Source organism: Acomys minous (assembly GCF_964271855.1).
Source record: "Acomys minous genome assembly, chromosome: 10".
NCBI classification, from domain to species: domain Eukaryota; kingdom Metazoa; phylum Chordata; class Mammalia; order Rodentia; family Muridae; genus Acomys; species Acomys minous.
The window spans coordinates 108,515,511-108,532,684 of record NC_140491.1 but is presented as its reverse complement, the minus strand read 5'-3'; the positions used below and the strand labels follow the sequence as shown (position 1 = coordinate 108,532,684).

Here is a 17,174-nt window from a genome sequence, read left to right as displayed (position 1 = left end):
CTTTATTACAACCAAGTGTTGTGGTCATGCCATTGTTTTGCTGCGTCCAGATCCTGTACAGAACAGAATGAACGCGGGCAGGAACTCAGCATCAGTACCTTGCTGTTTTACATTAAAATAGTGCAGAAAGGAAAGGCTTTTGTTGTCAGTGTTTTTCTTTGCTGTTCTTATTTTAAAACTGAGATAGGGCCAGGAGTCGTGGCACACTCCTGCGATCCCAGCACTCAGGGAGGCAGAGGCAGGTGGATCTTTGTGAGTTCGAGGCCAGCCTGGTCTACAAAGCAAGTCCAGGACAGCCAAGGCCACACAGAGAAACCCTGTGTAACAAACAAAACAGAAACAGGGTCTCCTGTATCCAAAGCCAATCTTGAGTTCTCTGTGTAGCTGAGACCCTCCTGCATCTACCTTCTGAGTGCTGGAATGGTAGGTGTGCACCACCGTGTGGCTTATGTGGTGCTGGCGTGTATCCAGGGCCCTGTGCGCACCAGACTCTACCATCTGAGCCACATCCCAGCTGTAAACAGTATTACAGAAGTCAAAATTAAATTTTAAACCAGAGGTAAACTGAATGAATATATTTAAAATGCTTAAAATACTCATGAATTGCTAGTGTAAACTTTATTTAAAATTGGATGTTGTCTCTTTAGAGAATATCAATTGTATGGTTCAAAAGTTGTTTGCTTTGAACCTTTAAAAAGGAGCAACCTAAATTCAGCATTGTAATCTGGTTCTGCAATGGACCACTTACCCTTTCAAATGGAGAATTTAGCAAGTTTAACCTCATCTAAGGAGTATTCTTTTTTTTCCCCCTAAGGAGTATTCTTTTTTTTTTTTTTTTTTTTTTCGAGATAGGGTCTCTCTGTGTAGCCTTGGCCGTCCTGGACTCACTTTGTAGACCAGGCTGGCCTCGAACTCACAGCGATCCGCCTACTTCTGCCTCCCGAGTGCTGGGATTAAAGGTGTGCGCCACCACGCCCGGCTCAGGAGTATTCTTAAACCAAAGAATAAGACATAGTAACTGCAGGTACACAGCAGTATCTAATAAAATCAATGAGGTAGTTGAAACAAATTTTCTTCAAAATTTAGTCATCTTTAGCAACATCTGTCAATGTAGATACAAATAGGGTCTAATTGGAGAAAGTATAAAGCTTTGATCATATATAATGTTTTAATCTCAAAGAATCAGGACATTAGGGTGTTTATAAATAAATTCAGTCCTACCAACCACTAAATGAGCACTTTTGAGAAATGTCTCCTAACTATATCATATCAAAAGAATTATCCTAATGTTTTCATGTAGAGTTTAAAGATTTCTGCCTACAGGCATAGATAATATCTTGAAATAGTTTACTATTTAAGGGAAAATGGATATTCCAAAAATAGTTATATATACATGGGAGGTTCCATGTAGCAAATAAAATGTGACACTAAGTCCTGTAAAAATGCTTACCTTTGTGCTTGCTTCGGCAGCACATATGCTAAAATTAGGATGATACAGAGAAGAATAGCATGGCCCCTGTGCAAGGACGACACGCAAATTCGTGAAGTGTTCCATATTTTTTAATGATGAGATATGATGGAGATTGATTTACATTCAGAATTTTAGACTCACCAAGATAGGAAAGATGTCTTCTTCAAGGCTGCCAAATACAAATAGGGAAAATACTATGAATGTAACATATATATATATATAAAATCCCTGATTATTACATGGTTCTTCTTGCTGTAGGTAGTTTATTGTATATATGTATAATAACATAAATGTATATGTAAAAAATCTTTAATAAAAATTGTTTAAAAATGCTTACCTTTAGGTTTAAAAAATTCATGTGAATTTTTAAAATATATATATATTTAAAGATTTATTCATTTATTTATTATTATACAGTGTTCTGCCTCCATGTACACCTGCACACTAGCAGAGGGCATCAGATCACATTATAGATGGTTGTAAGCCACCATGTGGTTGCTGGGAATTGAATTCAGGACCTCTGGAAGAGCAGGTGGTGCTCCTAACCTCTGAGCCATCCCTCTAGCCCCTGTGAATTTTTTTTTTTAAATTCACAATTCTAGGAGCTAATCAAAATCAAGGGGACATTTAATTAAGACTCTCTTGTTTTGTTTTGTTTTTTTCTATAACAAATGCTTGACATTTCACAGTCTTAACCAGGAAGTAGAAGACTCTAGAAGGAACGTGGCACTTTACTCTGTGTCTGTTGACTGCAGAGCTGAGTGGTCTTCTGAAGCTCACAGTGGGAGCCCTTGCAGAGGCCCCTATGGGCTTAGTTAAAGGACAGTTGGCCTGATCAATTTCCATGTTTTCCTGATCTTTCAAATAGTTAAACTTGCACAATTTTGTTTAAAAATGTAAAATTACATTTAATTATTATTTATGGTATGTGTGTGTACTTGCACACACACATACATGTGGTGTTAGGGCAAGTGTGTAGAGGTCAGAGGGCAGCTGGCAGGAGTTGGCTTTCTTCTTGCAACCTGTGTGAGTCTTTGAGATCCAACTCAGCCATCAGGTTTGACGTCAAACGCCTTTACCCGGCCCAGTCTTCTGTGTTCAATGTTTGTTGTTGTCTTTCTGAGTCAAGACAAAGGTTCACTGCACAGTTTTCTAAAGAACATACAGATATGTTTAAACTGTCATTAGGGGAGCCTTCCCTCCACTAGCTCCAGGAGAGAATGATATTCCAAGGCCATGGACAGGGCCTGTCACCTCTCTAGCGTTTGTGGGGCCTGAGGAAGTGTCAGCAGTGTGTGGGCTCTGTGGTCTGTAGAGGACCCCGGCCGAGAGAAGCTGGCTTAGAGCTGCCCTGTTACTGTGTCTGTAGGCGTCTCTAGTTCCCTCATCACTTCCCCACTGCCCCTCCCACACGCACACAGAGAGATCATACACATGCTTACTTCTTTTTGTTTTTTTTAAAAAGTAAACCTTTCACTTAGGAGATAGTTATCTTTGTCTATATTTTCATAGTTAATTATCTGTCATTTTCATGACTTTTTACTTTTGCATTGTGTCATGGAGGAGGGTGTCTCAGGAGAACCCATCTTTGTATTTACCCCGGTTAAAGATGAGGCTTCTCCTCTGCTCTCCTGGACCTTCCTAATGCTGTGGGCTTTTGTTTTGTTTTGTTTTTAATTGTGATACTGGAGATTGAACCAGAAACTTGTACATGCAAAGGGTCTATTATTCATCTACATCCCCACTTATTTACTGATTTGAGATAATAGGCTCATTATGTGGCCCTGACTATCCTGGAACTTACTACAAAGACAAGGCTGGCTTCAAACTCACAGAGTTCTGCCTACCTCTGCCCCACAGATGCTGGGGTTGAAGGTGTACACTACTACACTGGTCTCTCTTTAATTCTAATTTTAGTTTGAGACAGGCCCTCATAAAATTGCTAACGTTGGTCTTTAATTTGCTGTGCAGTCCAGGCAGATATTGAATTTCCATGCTCCTGCCTCAGTTTCCCAAGGAAGTCAATATAGGCACACAGCACTATGCGCAGCAATGCCTGTGATTTTGAGTTTTGTTTTTTCTGCTGAGGTGATTTCTCGATGTGCTTTTTATTTGATCCCCTTATGGTTAATTGTTTTATAGTTTTATATTTGTCTTCTGAGAAATACCTATTTAGGACTATCACTCATTTTTCGAATTGGGTTGTGTGGAGTTTTGCCATTGAGTTTTCTGAGTTCTTACATACAGTATGTCTGGGTTGCCTTGTTTTTGGAGACAGAATGTGGTCTCACCATGTGGTCTAGGCTAGCCTTGACATCATAATCCTCTTGCCTTAGCCTCCCAGAGCATTGAGATTATCGGTATGAGCCACCACGCTTAGCTTCTGCATTCTGGATATTAATTCTTCGCCAGGCATATAGTTTATAAGTATTTCTTCCATTCCGTAGACTGTCTCTTATTTCCCTAATGCTTGTCACCTGCACCATGCCAGAGCTCTGTCAAGCAGCTGTTTGTGAGTCATGTGTTGTCTGGTTCTTGTTCCCGGTTGTGCTCTAACGATGGGCGTCTGGCACACTTGTCTTCTTGGTCTGGGTAGATTTTCTGATGCAATCAGATGCCAAGAGCTTTTAAGACATACATGGAGATTAGAATCTACTGCTTATTGGTTCTTGATAACTTTATTTCAATTAGCTACTGCTCTGTCCTAAAAGAACACAGGGTTTTCAATCCTCTCTGTTCCCATTAATTTATTTGGATGTATTTCCTTATCGGGTGGAAGGCCTCTTACCCCACCTGACCCTGCACCTTAAATACACTGAGGAAGTGGTGGTTTAGAATAATCATTTTCAGAGTACAGCCTGGGGACCGCTAAGGCTTCCTAGATTTGTTTTCCCCACCCCCAAGAATTCTTACACAGTCAAACTATTTTTTACGGTAATTCCAAGACATTTAGCTTTCCTCATCTAGTTGAGTCTTCCAGAAGTTATGTGGCGTTACTTGGCAGTGCAACCATAGCTATAGGGAAGTCTAGGTGTCTGATAACAAGGACATTAAAATAATTTGCAAAGTGTGAAACCTTTCCTTCTAGGATTTTTTTTCTTTTTTTAAGTTAAATTTAGTCTTTGGAAATTTCTTACCTGCATATAATGCACTGATCACACACCCTACCCTGTTTTTCCACCTTTCCCTCTCATCAACCCCTTCTCTCCTCTCTGCAAGACTTCTTTCTTCCCACTTTGATCAGTTTTTGTTTCGTTTTTGGGTTGTAACTCATTGACTTCAGGGCCTTCAGCATGAGTATGGGTATAAATGTATCCACTGGACTGTGGGGGCTCACCAGTGGCTATGTCATTGAAGACAATGACTTAAAAGACAATCAGGTTTTTGTTTTGAAAAAATTATTTTTCATAAAAATAATACTACCTAATGATATTATTTATCATTATTGTGTATAATGATGGCATATGTTTACCACAGCACATGGTGGCAGTCAGAGGACATCCTCACCAAGATAGGGCTTCTCTGTGTAGCCCTGGCTGGCCTAGAACTCACTCTGTAGAAGAGGCTGGCCTACCACTCAGAATGATCCTCCTGCCTCTGCCTCTAGTGCTGAGATTAAAAGCATGAGCCACCACCACATTTTTGTAGTATTTTGTTGTCTCCTTCCTCTTATGAGCTCTAGGAATACAACTCAGGTTGTCAAGTTTTCTTGCTAAGTGTTTTTAATTGCTGAGCCTGGGTTTATTATTTTTATATGCACTGAAAAATACTATAAGAATTTCTGTTCTAATTTTTATATGATAGATACCATTACTCATTGTTGGATACTCCTAATTCAAAAGGCTGATATCCAAAATGCTTCAAAATCCAACAATTTTTGAATAATGACATGATGCCACAGGCATGGAAATTTGCATTCCTGATCTCATGTGGCAGGCAGATGCTATAAACATTATATAAAATTACATTTATGTTGTGTGTAAGGTGTACATCATGGTATTTGTGCTTAGACTTGTCTCATACTCAAGACGTTTTACTGTGCATATGTCAGCATTCCATGTCTGACAAGACTGCAATCTGAAGCACTTCTGAATATCCCAAGCATTTGGAATAATGAATACTTAAATTTAAATCAACAGATATTCATTTCTTTTTAGAATCCAGATTCTGAAGCCAGAGGGTTGACAAGCACTGGCTTATAAGGTTTAAACAATTTTTATAAACAGACTAACAGAAAGATGGAGTCTTGTTATGGAGTGAAGACATTTCTTTTTTTAAATTTTAATTTTATTAATTTATTCAGATTACAGCTCAGTTGTTATCCCATCACTTGTATCCCCCCTGTTCCTCCCTCCCTCCTGCGTTCACCCTATTCCCCTCCCCTAGGTCTAAAACCATGGGGGACCTTCTCCCCCACTATATGGTCATAGACTATCAAGTCTTATCTTGGTAGCCTGCTTATTCTTTCTTTGAGTGCCACCAGGCCTCCCCACCCAGAGGATGTGGTCAAATATGGGGCACCAGAGTTCATGTCAGAGTCAGTCCCTGCTCTCCACATAACTGTGGAGAATGTCCTGTCTATTGGGTAGATCAGAATGGGGGTTTGATGTTTATTACTTGTATTGTCCTTGGTTAGTGCAATAGTTTGAGCAGACACCCCTGGACCCTGATCCACCCATCACGATGTTCTTCTTGTAGGTTTCTAGGACCCTCTGGGTCCTTCTATTTCTCCATCTCCTATATTTCTCTTACCTACAGTCTCAGTAGGATGTCCTCGCTTCTATCCCAATCTCCTGGTAAGTGAAGGCTTTTGTGGGACATGCCATTTGGGCTAGTGCCCAATTGTGAGTATATACCATGTGAGTCTTTCACAAGTGCAATTGTTTAGCTTAATTTCTAGCTGTTGACATTCTTGTCAAGTTTGGACAGTCAGTGGTTGTCTGTCTGTCTGCCTGCGACCCCTACCACTTCCACCTCCAGTGCGAGGGGTAGGGCCCAGGGCTTCCTCATGCTAGGCAAGTGCTCGAGCATAGAACTCAACCCTGCAGGGCTTATTCTTATGAGTGACGTTGCAGTGACAGTGCAGAACTATTTAAATACTGCAGACTCTTACAGCAAGCTAGGCATACAGAAACTGTCTTCAAAGGTAAGCAGAAAGAACTGGCGTGCCTGACACATAAACCCAGGGCTGAGCAGCCTCTTTAGCCAGCACTCCAGCTAGTAAGTAATCCAGCCTCTCCCTGCAGGCAGTGTCTTACAGCCCCGAACCCCAAGAGGCCTCTTTAGAGTTCATTTTCCAAATGCCAGAGAGATTGATGCAGTTTAATAGAACACCACTTCTCCTCCTTGTAGTTATCTCTGTTGGCGCATGCGCACACGTGGTCCATGGTTATGTGTGGTGGTCAGAGGACAACTTTCAGGAGTCAGTTTTCTCTCTTTACCACCTAGGGTCCATGGGTCAAGTGCAGGAATCAGGCCTGGTGGCACCAAGCCCCTGCACCACCATACCTTATTTTTTAATTTATTTTATTGTAATTATTTGCCAGAATTGAAGACCAGATCTTCCCTGTTGGTTGACAGCTACTGTATGACTCTGATAGGACATGATGCTGTAAGACTAGGTTCAGGGCCACAGCAACGGCTCCAGTGAACTCAGGATTGCAAGTGTTTGGTCCACTCTTAGTTAACAGTGTAGTGTGCCAGGAGGCTGAGGTCAGAGATACTAGGCTCTGTCAGGTCTGTCCCACCTGATAAGCACCGAAGTCTTCGGTGGGCTCTCAGTTACCATTTTCAATTAATATTTCATTTTACTTATAATGTTTTGTTTTATTATTAGTTAGATTTATTTTTTCAAATTAAAATATAATTACTTTAATTAATCTGTCTTAAAGACCAGTTTTCTTCAAGAGTACATATCTCTTATTAGTGGGACTTGGTACCAGTGGCTTTTGTGTGACCTCTTAATTTTGAATTTCAGAAATCTTTTTTTTTTTTTTTTGGGAGGGGGTAGGTTCCAAGGCAGAGTTTCTCTGTGTAGCCTTGGCTGTCTTGGGACTTGCTCTATAGACCAGGCTGGCCTTGAATTCACAGAGATCTGTCTGCAAGTGCTGGGATTAAAGCTATGTGTCATTACTGCCCAGTCAGAAATCAGTGATTAAGGTATTATTTTTTTTTCTTCCTATAAGAGTTTAGGGTCTCAAAAAGTTGCTGTCCTTAACTTCGGCAATAATTCTGTAAATGAAGAGGTTGTATAACATGTTAGAGGGATCCAGTTTACCCTAGGGTATTGGTAAGCTCTATGAACTCTTCTCAGTCAGGATGCGAACCAGCACACACAGACACATGGCACAGCCCAGTCCGGGACACACTGAGCATGAAGCCAGTGATTGGTGTGTGGTGTAAGACTTCTGGTTGGTTGTTATGCAAGGCTGGAAGAATTGGAAGCTTACTGTGACTGGCATAGATACAGTCCTTGGTTTGCATGCTACTGTGCCACCCTATCTCTTTGGAGTCAGTTGGCAGGAACCCTTCAGAGCTGCTCACTCTATTAAACAGGAGGCCCAATGAAAGCATTCTCCTGAGTGGTTTTTCCCTTGTTCTTGATAAGACAGGCTTAGGTGCTGACAACAGACAGGAGGGGGAGGGGGTGTGGTTGTGGCAGTGCTGACTGCTGTAATGGCAGCTGCTGGAGCAGGAACTTCACTAAAAATTCCAGGGAGCAGAAACTATAGGGAGCTAAGGCAGCTGAAAAAGGAGGGCACTGAAGAAGTGGGGTGTCCTGTGAGGAGGTAAGGATGAGAGGCTGTTGCCTCTGATACCCAAGACCTTCATGCCATAACATGAACCTCTGTAGGAGCTGAGGGTCACACTCAGAGCCTCTGTCAGTGGCAGCTGTGAGCCACCGAGTGCTGCTTGCTAAGCCTAGGGTCAGTAGCAGACAAAGCCTAGAGCAGTGAACTTCTGACTTTCCTCACTTGGGGTTCCCAGTGCAAGACAGAGACAGTACCTCCAGATGACTTTCACGGAAGACCTGCCCATACCCTAACACTGAACCACTCTTTCCGTCATGATGTGCTCTGTAAAAGAAATACATATTAAGTTCAGGCCAGAAGTACTGAAGCAGGCGCAGGATAGATACACCAGTGGAGCTTCTGCTGTCCCATGTCCTGAGTAAGGACACACACTCCTCCTTCGTTTTTGTGTGACAGTTTACAGGAAGTGGCCAGGAAGTTACCCAGAAGAGAAGCTCTTCCTATCTAGTTACTAGAACTTTAGTTGTGCTTCTTCACATACACTTGGGTCATTAGTGCCCTTGAGGTTGGTCAACTGGTGTTATCCAAAAGCTGTATCCTGAATTTCCTAGCTACTCTCCGGGCATGCCAGTGCGAGCCCAGATTATTTCCTGGGAGCTAAAGGCAAAAGCCATTTCTCCCTGACTTTGGCAGTAATTCTGTAGAGTGAAGAGGCTGTAAAACAGGTTAGCGGGATCCAGCTCTCTTAGGTAGGGCACTGGGACAGAGATGAGTAAGTATCCATAAGCATGGCGAATTTTAGAGGACTTTGCTTATTTGCAGCCAGGATGGGAAGTTGGGGACATCCTCTCAGTAATTCAGCAAGAAGTCATTGACTAGTGCAGGACAGAACTTCTGGTTCTGGTGTTATGTAAGTCCTATGGTTGGTAGAACCAGAAGCTTTTGCGATCGGCATAAATATAATACGTCATTTGCATGCCACATACCTTCCTAGCTCTATACCTAGGCTATTGCACATAAGGGACTCAGTCTAGTTTTCTGCCCACTTTCTCCTCTGCCTCATGTGGCATTTTGCACATAGTAGGTCACTTGTATGGTTCAGAGTTGAGAGTGCAACAAGGAGGCTGAGACGTGGACTGTGATGGCTAGTTTTGTGTAAACTGGCCACAGGCTAGTATCATCTGAGGGAAGGGAACCTCAGTTGAGAAAATGCCTCCATAAGATCAGGCAGTAGGCAAGCATGTAGATTATTTTTTTAATTAGTGATCAATGTGGGAGGGCCCAGCCCAATATAAATCGTAAAACCCTTGGCTGATGGTCCTGGTTTCTGAAAGAAAGTGGCCAAGCTGGCGATGGTGGCGCACGCCTTTAATCCCAGCACTCGGGAGGCAGAGGCAGGTGGATCTCTGTAAGTTTGAGGCCAGACTGGTCTACAAAGTGAGTCCAAGACAGCCAAGGCTACACAGAGAAACCCTGTCTTAAAAAACCTAAAAAGGAAAAGAAAAGAAAAGAAAAGAAAAGAAGGTGGCCAAGAAAGCAACTTGGAGCAAGCCAATAAGGAACACTATCCATGGCATCAGCTCCTGTCTCCTGATTCCTTCTCAGTTTGAGTTCCTGCCTTGGTTTCCCTCAATGGATTGTGATTCAGAATATGTTCCTCCCCAAGTGGCTTTTGGTCATGGTGTTTCATCACAGCAATAGTGGCCCTAACTAAGACATGGTCTATGACTAAGTGTCAAGACAGTGGATTTATTCTCTGTTGTTAGAAGCACTGAGGTGACTACACGTCACACTGCTAAAGAACGAATAACACAATAGCAATGCTTATGTGTTGTTAATGAATAGTTAGAAGCAGGGTTTTCCTAGTATTGAAAAATGCAAATGAATTATGATTTTGCGTCATTCAAGCAAAGTTAATATAATTAATCCCCATAGCATATGTCCATATTTCAGGCCCAAAGGAAACTCCAATGCCCCAAGCCCCAAAAGTCAGTCCAAATATCCAGAAAGGATCTCAGTCTGGACTATAGGAGGATCTCTGGTGGTTAGGTAAAAGCCAGTGTTCTCCAGAAACTTGTGAAACTGGCTCCCATCTATCAAAAGGAGTCATTTCTTTTACCTCTGACAGAAGGACATATGATTACCTGTGGCTCCTATTGGCATACCAAAGTCCATGTTGGCCTCTAGGATCTGCAGCATCCCAAGTACCTGCTATACCTCAAAGTCCATGCTGGCATCCTAACCCTTTTCACTTCTCCCCTAAGCTCCTCCAGCTCATGGGCTTCCCTTCCACAGCTAGCCTACTCTTCTTGATGTGTGCCCCTCCTGCTGCTTCCGCTGTGCTCTCTGGTCTCTATCCCTTGCTAGTCTTCGCTCTCTTGCAGAAAACCTTGGCCATGTTCAGTCTACTTCTTTTTCTGCCCTAGATTCTTCCAGATGCCACCAGCTGTTCTCTCTCTCATATCTACAGTAAAACAAACAAACAAACAAACAAAAAACCTCTCTTAACCATACCATAACATACCGTACCATACCGTGATCATGTCCTCAGTTTATACATATAATGTATGTGTTTCTACATATCACATTAAGATTTTGTTTCAGCCTAAATTTTATTATCATTTTTAAAATTTATTTTTATTTTTATTTTTATTTTTTTGAGACAGGGTAGTACTGTGTAGCCTTGGCTAGCCTGGAACTTGTTATGCTGATGAAGCTGGCCTCAAATTAAAGAGATTTGCCTGTCTCTGCCTCATGAGTGTTAGAACTAAAGGTATGTGGCAACACAGCCAGCCTTAATTACCATTTGTTTGTTTATATGGGTGCTCTATTTTTATGTGTGTCTGCATGACAGAAGTGGTCATCAGATCCCATTATAGATGGTTGTGAGCCACCATGTGGTTGCTGGAAATTGAACTCGCGACCTCTAGAAGAGCAGCCAGTGCTCTTAACCACTGAGCCATCTCTCCAGCCCCATTAGTTAAAGTTCACCTAAACTGGATGGTTTCCTAAGTAATGGCTTGTTATTTATACCCAGTCTACATAATTCACAGGATGTGTATTTGTAAACTTGCCTGCTTACTAAGATTTGCTTGTACCCCTGAGGTAATTACTCAACATTTTCTAGGGTGTTTGTGACCTAGACCTGTGACTATTTGAGCCCTGTAACCTGCCTCTGTCCAGCTGTGGTCAGACAGCCCTCCCCGCCTCACTCAGCTTTCCTTTTGCAAAGCATCCTTTTGTGGTCTGTTTTGTGGCATTTCTGGATAAAATGCCCATGTCTCCTAGTGTAGTGTTGCAGTGCTGGGTGGTGTTCCTGAATATGAGAAGGCTGTGATACGGCTCAGAGTGAAATTATACTTGTCAGATAAGCTGCTTATAGCACTCATGTGGAGGACTGGATTCAGTGTTAACCAGCCAACTGTATATATTAAGAAATTTCTAAAGAGGAACCCATACACCAAAGCTCTGTTCTGATTGCTTGATGAGAATGCTGTGGTTAGAAACTGATCTCCGTGCTTCTCCTAAGAGTTCAGTGTTTCTTCTAAATTCAGTGTGTGGAGATTTTACCCACTGATACTATAGCAAAGGACAGTCAACTGTTATTTGTGGTGTGACCTCATTATTTATTTACGCATACAGTTTTTCTTTTTCTTTAAGCAGGAGTATTTTACTACTTCTCCGGGCTGCTAAGCAGTTTCTACAAGACTCAAGCACTTCCTATTTTGTGTCCTAAGTCCAGCGTGGGTAGTTTTGCGGTGTCCCTCTGATACAGTGTTTGTGTGATTTATAGTAACATACCTTAAACCAAGTGTGATGCTGCATTTTAAAGGTTGGGAACTGAGAGCTAAATGTTTTGATTTCTGTGAACATTTTACTTCAGCGTCAGGTTGAACCTCAATAAACTTTGCAGGATTTTTCTTGCCTCCTTGGGGATAAGATTTCCTAATGGGTTCCTGTGGATGCCAGCAGAGCCAGGTGCTGTGACTGGCTGCATGCTTGGCTCCATGGTCTTGCAGAGGCTTTGGCTGGCAGACGACCCTTCAGCTATCCCTGGTCAGTGAGAATCAGGAGCACGCTTGGCCCTTTGCCTGTCGCTGTCACTTTATCTCCTTCCCTTCCCTGACTTGAGAGCAGATGTTCACATCCTGTTCTTTGTTAGTCCCCGGGGACATTCTCTTCCATGGGAGCGTTTCTCATTTCCTGGTTTTGGTTGTCTGGGACATTTGAGGACTAGGATTTGTTCCTCGCACTCTCCTCTCTTCATGTTAGTAATTAACTAGGTGTACGAGTCACCCCCAGATAATGGGGAAAGACAGAGAAACATCTATGAAGGCTAACGTTATGCAGTCAATTGCACTGGAGAGGAAAAATTTCAGTAATTTGAGGAATTTTTCAGTAAAATAAGCATGAAGCCTAAATAAGGAGGCTGTGTTGATTGTTACTTAATAGCCATAAGAAAAGGCTGAGTAGATGCCTTAACTTTCTTTGAATATTTTTAAAGTATTTTAATAAAATAAGGATTAAGGCAAAATTTTTTTCTGAATGCATTTTAGTGCCTAGCAGTGGGATGGAGAGGACACAGCCAGTATATGTAATGAGCGAATTAATGATTGAAGCATCCTATTTAAATATAACTATTCAGTAATATTAATTTAATAATTTATTCTTTCAGATACAGATGAATATAGACCTCCTGTTTGGAAATCCTACTGTAAGTATACATGTACATTTACCTCTGTGGATTAGTGTGCTTTTAGAGTACTGTAACTATTCACGCCAAGTCTGGGACTAACATGAAGGGCCGTTTGTGTGAATGTGCTTCTCCAGAGCTCTGTGTGGCTCGGTGTCCGCGGTGCGGCTCATCTGTTTCAGGGTACAGAGTTCCATGCAGTGGGACTTGAGGTGACTGGTTGGACCAGCTGATAAAGCTAATGCATATAGAAACTAAGACTAAGAGTTAGAGCAAATTAATTATTCGATCTTGATTATGTGACAAAAGGAATATTTAAATCATGAATGAGGGGGTCTATCTTAGCAAAAAAAAATCAGTAAATGGAGGTAAAAGAAAAATGATTTTAAAATTTCTTTCTCAAAGTACAAAAGAGGTGTGTGCGTGTGTGTGTGTGACAATTCTGTTGACAGTTTTAGATATACAGTGCATTCAAAAATCTTTGTGACGTAACTCTAGTTATTAAAAAAAAACTCAAGATTTAGTCAATTTGTACTTCTGTTTTATATATATTAAACTTTAGTGGGTGATTTAATATCAAATGTAGCTGCACGTGTTAGATTTGTTAGGGCATGGTGGGATATGAACACCTTTCAGTGTGACTCTATAGGAAACTAATCTTTTACTGTGATTCTTTAGAAATATTTTAAGTTACATTTTATTCACTTACTTTGGTATGTGTGGGTGTATGCATGTGGGTCTGTGTGTGCACACATATATGTGGCATGGCATGCATACAGAGGTCAGGGACAGTCTGTGGGAGTTGGTTCTCTCCTCCAGTGTGGGTTCCCAGATTCAGTTTAGGCTGCTGGGCGCTCGGCCACCCACTGAGACACTGTGCTGGCCTCACTGTGAGTCTTTGAGAGACTTACTTTACTGTGTGTGTTCTCCATTTTGGATTCAACAGAACTTATAAAAACCTTAAAAATGCAAAACAATAGGGAAGCAGGATTGTGTTCAGCACCGTTCTTAAATAAATGCAAACTGAAAGTCACACATAATAATTGGCAAGTGAGTGCGGTGTGGGACTGTGAGGAGACGGTGGAGGGTGGTGGGTGCCATTTGTGGAGAGCAGCTCAGAACCAGCCCAGTTTGTTGTTGTCAGGGACCACTCTGGGTCTGTTGTGTCACAGCTGAGGTTTTGTTTTTTGTAGAGAGAAACAGGAATTTGCTTTTGCTTTTGCTCTTATGAAGTGCAATGTAAATATATGGTCTTAAGTGACCCCTGTGCAAAGACTGTTTAACCCTTAACCCCAAATGGGTTGTGACCCACAGCTTGAGAACCACTGTTCTAGAAGCTATTTGTGTTGATTATGATTTTTCTGCTTTTGTTTGCCTAACATTTGGTAACTTTACTTTGGTTGGCAGTCTCTGTTTTGTTCATACAAGTTTTTATTAGCGAGAAATAGGACTGTAACAGTTTTCTTAATAGCATTAAAGGCAGCCGATTTCTTCTAATATGCTCCTAAGTTCTGTATAAGGAAAGTGACGCCTTTCATGTCTGCCTTCTTGTAGTGTACCAGCTGCAGCAGGAAGCCCCTCACCCTCGAAGGGTCACCTGTACCTGCGAGGTGGGTATGATGCAGTCAGTACAGCAAAAGCCCTTTGATTCTTCTGTTTCCCAAAAGCCAACCTTCCTTGGAGGCTTGTTTGTGGGTGTAACCATTCTCTCTGTGTCACAGCATAATAGTGTAATGAATACATTTTTATTAGTGTCATTGGACATGTGTATGCTGCTTAGGACAGTATATAAAGCCTGTTTGTATAGTTTTAAATTATTTCATTGTTCTTTAGTTAATTACACATTGTTTTTTACATTAAAATGTTTTATTCCTTATTTCTGATAATGAATTTGAAAGTATCATTGTATAATTATTGAATTATTTCTCCTATTAAAAGAAAGAGTTAAGCCATAATTTTAAAAAATGAAAAGAAATTGAACCAAACCTGTGGCCTTTAATTACAACACACAGGAGACAGAGGCAGGCAGATCTCTGAGTTCCAGGCTGCCTGTTTCTCATAGCAAATTACACACACACACACACACACACACACACACACACACACACACACACACACAGACACGGGGGTGGGGGGTAGGAGGGAGACAGAGACAGAGAGAGACAGAGAGAGAGAGAGAGAGAGAGAGAGAGAGAGAGAGAGAGGTGGATGTGTTTGGATATGATGTAAACACATTGTATACAGGTATGAAATTACCAAAGAGTAAAAATGAAAAAAAATCTTTGACAAAAAATGAACAAATAACATGGATAATTTATTTTGTATAAAATAAAAAGGCTATTTTGTATAACATATGAAAAGATGCAAACAAAACACCATAAAAACCCAAAGAAAAAGCTCACAAAAAATCATGAAGTCTATTTTGTTTTGTCCAGTTACTATTGAGCATGGGGCCTGCCTTGGAGTGTGGTTCATGTGCCCAGTGACACTCCATTGGAGGGCACTGATTTTCTCAGAAGGTATCAATTGAAATAGCTTCTTGGGTGGCATGGGACTTTGTGTCTACTCTTCCTTCTTAATGCTGGGATCCTCTCTTGTTTGAATCTGTGCTGGTCTCTGTGAGTTCTTATTTGAATCAACCCCTGTGGTGCTGGGGAAAACTGTTTTCTTGGAGTCATCCATACCCCTGGCTCTTAAAAATAAAAATCTTTCTGCCTCCTCTTCTGAACAGATTTCTGAACTTTGAGGGGAGGTATTTGGTGATGACATACTATTTAGGATTGAGTGCTCTAAAGTCTGTCACTCTATGCACAGTGTCCAGTTGTGGAGCTCTGTGTTAATTACTGCACACAGAAGCTCCTCTCTTGGGGTTAAGCAAGGCACTGATCTACAGCTACAGAAATGTGCCATTGAGTGTTATTTTGTTACATTCCTTTAGCAGAATAATATGTGGATGTTAGCTTTTAATCTGTAGATTTGTATGTTTTCCCAAATAACCACAGAGGTTAAATAGCTAGTAAGGAATTTAGGGGTAGTGGTGGAGAAAAATCTTCCAAAGAGGGGAAATAGAACATACTGTGACAAAGAGACAGGGGGAACTAGAACAGGACTAACTGAGGAGGGCGCGGGGGGGGGGGGGCAGGGGGGAGAGGGGAATACGGTAAGGGACAGCTGACACTAGTGACTTTGAAAAGCCCTATGGATACTTACTACTGGAGAAGCATCCTAAAATATATGCATATATAAAAGAAATTTAAATGGAGTCACCATATAAGGGGAGAGACAATGCTCCAACCAGACAGATGTCTTATACTATTAAGTAAAACCTCCAGTGGCAGGAATGGGCTACATCTTGTTGGGTCATTGGCCAAAAGAACCCTGTAAACTCTCCCAAACTTCACAGGCTATCGCCACAGCTATTGGTTACTATCTGCAGCCTGATGATAAGACCCTATTGCTGAAGAGTTCACTGACTGACATCATCTAACATGGAGAACGTGAGCTGGTACCCAACCAGATGTTTCACACCTACTGACTAATGTTCATGGTGCTAGAAGGTTCTTTGCATGTTACCAGAGGAGAAAAGTAATCATTAATATTACCCTTCAGGCTACAACAGTGACCTGCTTGTAAGATATGCTGGTGCAGTAGTGGCCACATATGTTGTAGGAATAACCAACTACTTATAAACATTGACTTTAATTTCCCTTCATGTAGAACTCTTACCTGACCCTGCTAAACTGTACAAAACCCAGTCTTAGGTGTTCATATTTTTATTTAGTAAATCATCCAATATTCTCTGAGGGGTGCTTTCTGTTAGATCCTCAGAGTTCAAGTCAAAGCATTATCTCTTCTAGAAGAGCCTAAAATTCTCCATAGGGAGTGGAGTAGCTTAGCCAGTGGGGCAGATTGGTAGCAATTCCATGTATCTGGTTTTTGTGGTATGTTTTTTTTTCCTTCCACTTGCAGGGAACTTGTGGTAGGTAGAGTGCCAAAAGATACCAGAGATCTACATAGATGAAAAAAAAATAATAAAAAAACCTTATGTCCTAAGTTAGGGCTTAGACCTTGTCCTTGTACATATAGAGGTAAAACATATTTTCAGCAGAGAACATTAAGTTTAGATCACTTGGTTGCACCATGGAAATTATATTAGGAAGGAGTATGGACATTGGGAAGCAAAAAATCTGGTTCAGGAGATTGTTGTAGTACTTCTACGTGATGAGCAAAAGGGCCTGTAAGATGCTGGTTCTGGGAA

General features: G+C 41.4%; 1 protein-coding gene across 2 annotated transcripts in view; it reads left to right on the top strand.

Annotated features, from left to right (window-relative positions):
- The window catches only part of CHN1 (chimerin 1), a 147,786-nt gene that overhangs the window by 32,219 nt on the left and 98,393 nt on the right, over positions 1–17,174 (top strand). For both annotated transcript variants that reach the window (XM_084797678.1, XM_084797679.1), the window contains exons 2-3: positions 12,899–12,937; positions 14,471–14,526. In XM_084797678.1, the coding sequence (XP_084653804.1) occupies positions 12,899–12,937; positions 14,471–14,526 (95 nt within the window). The remainder of the gene's footprint in view (positions 1–12,898; positions 12,938–14,470; positions 14,527–17,174) is intronic.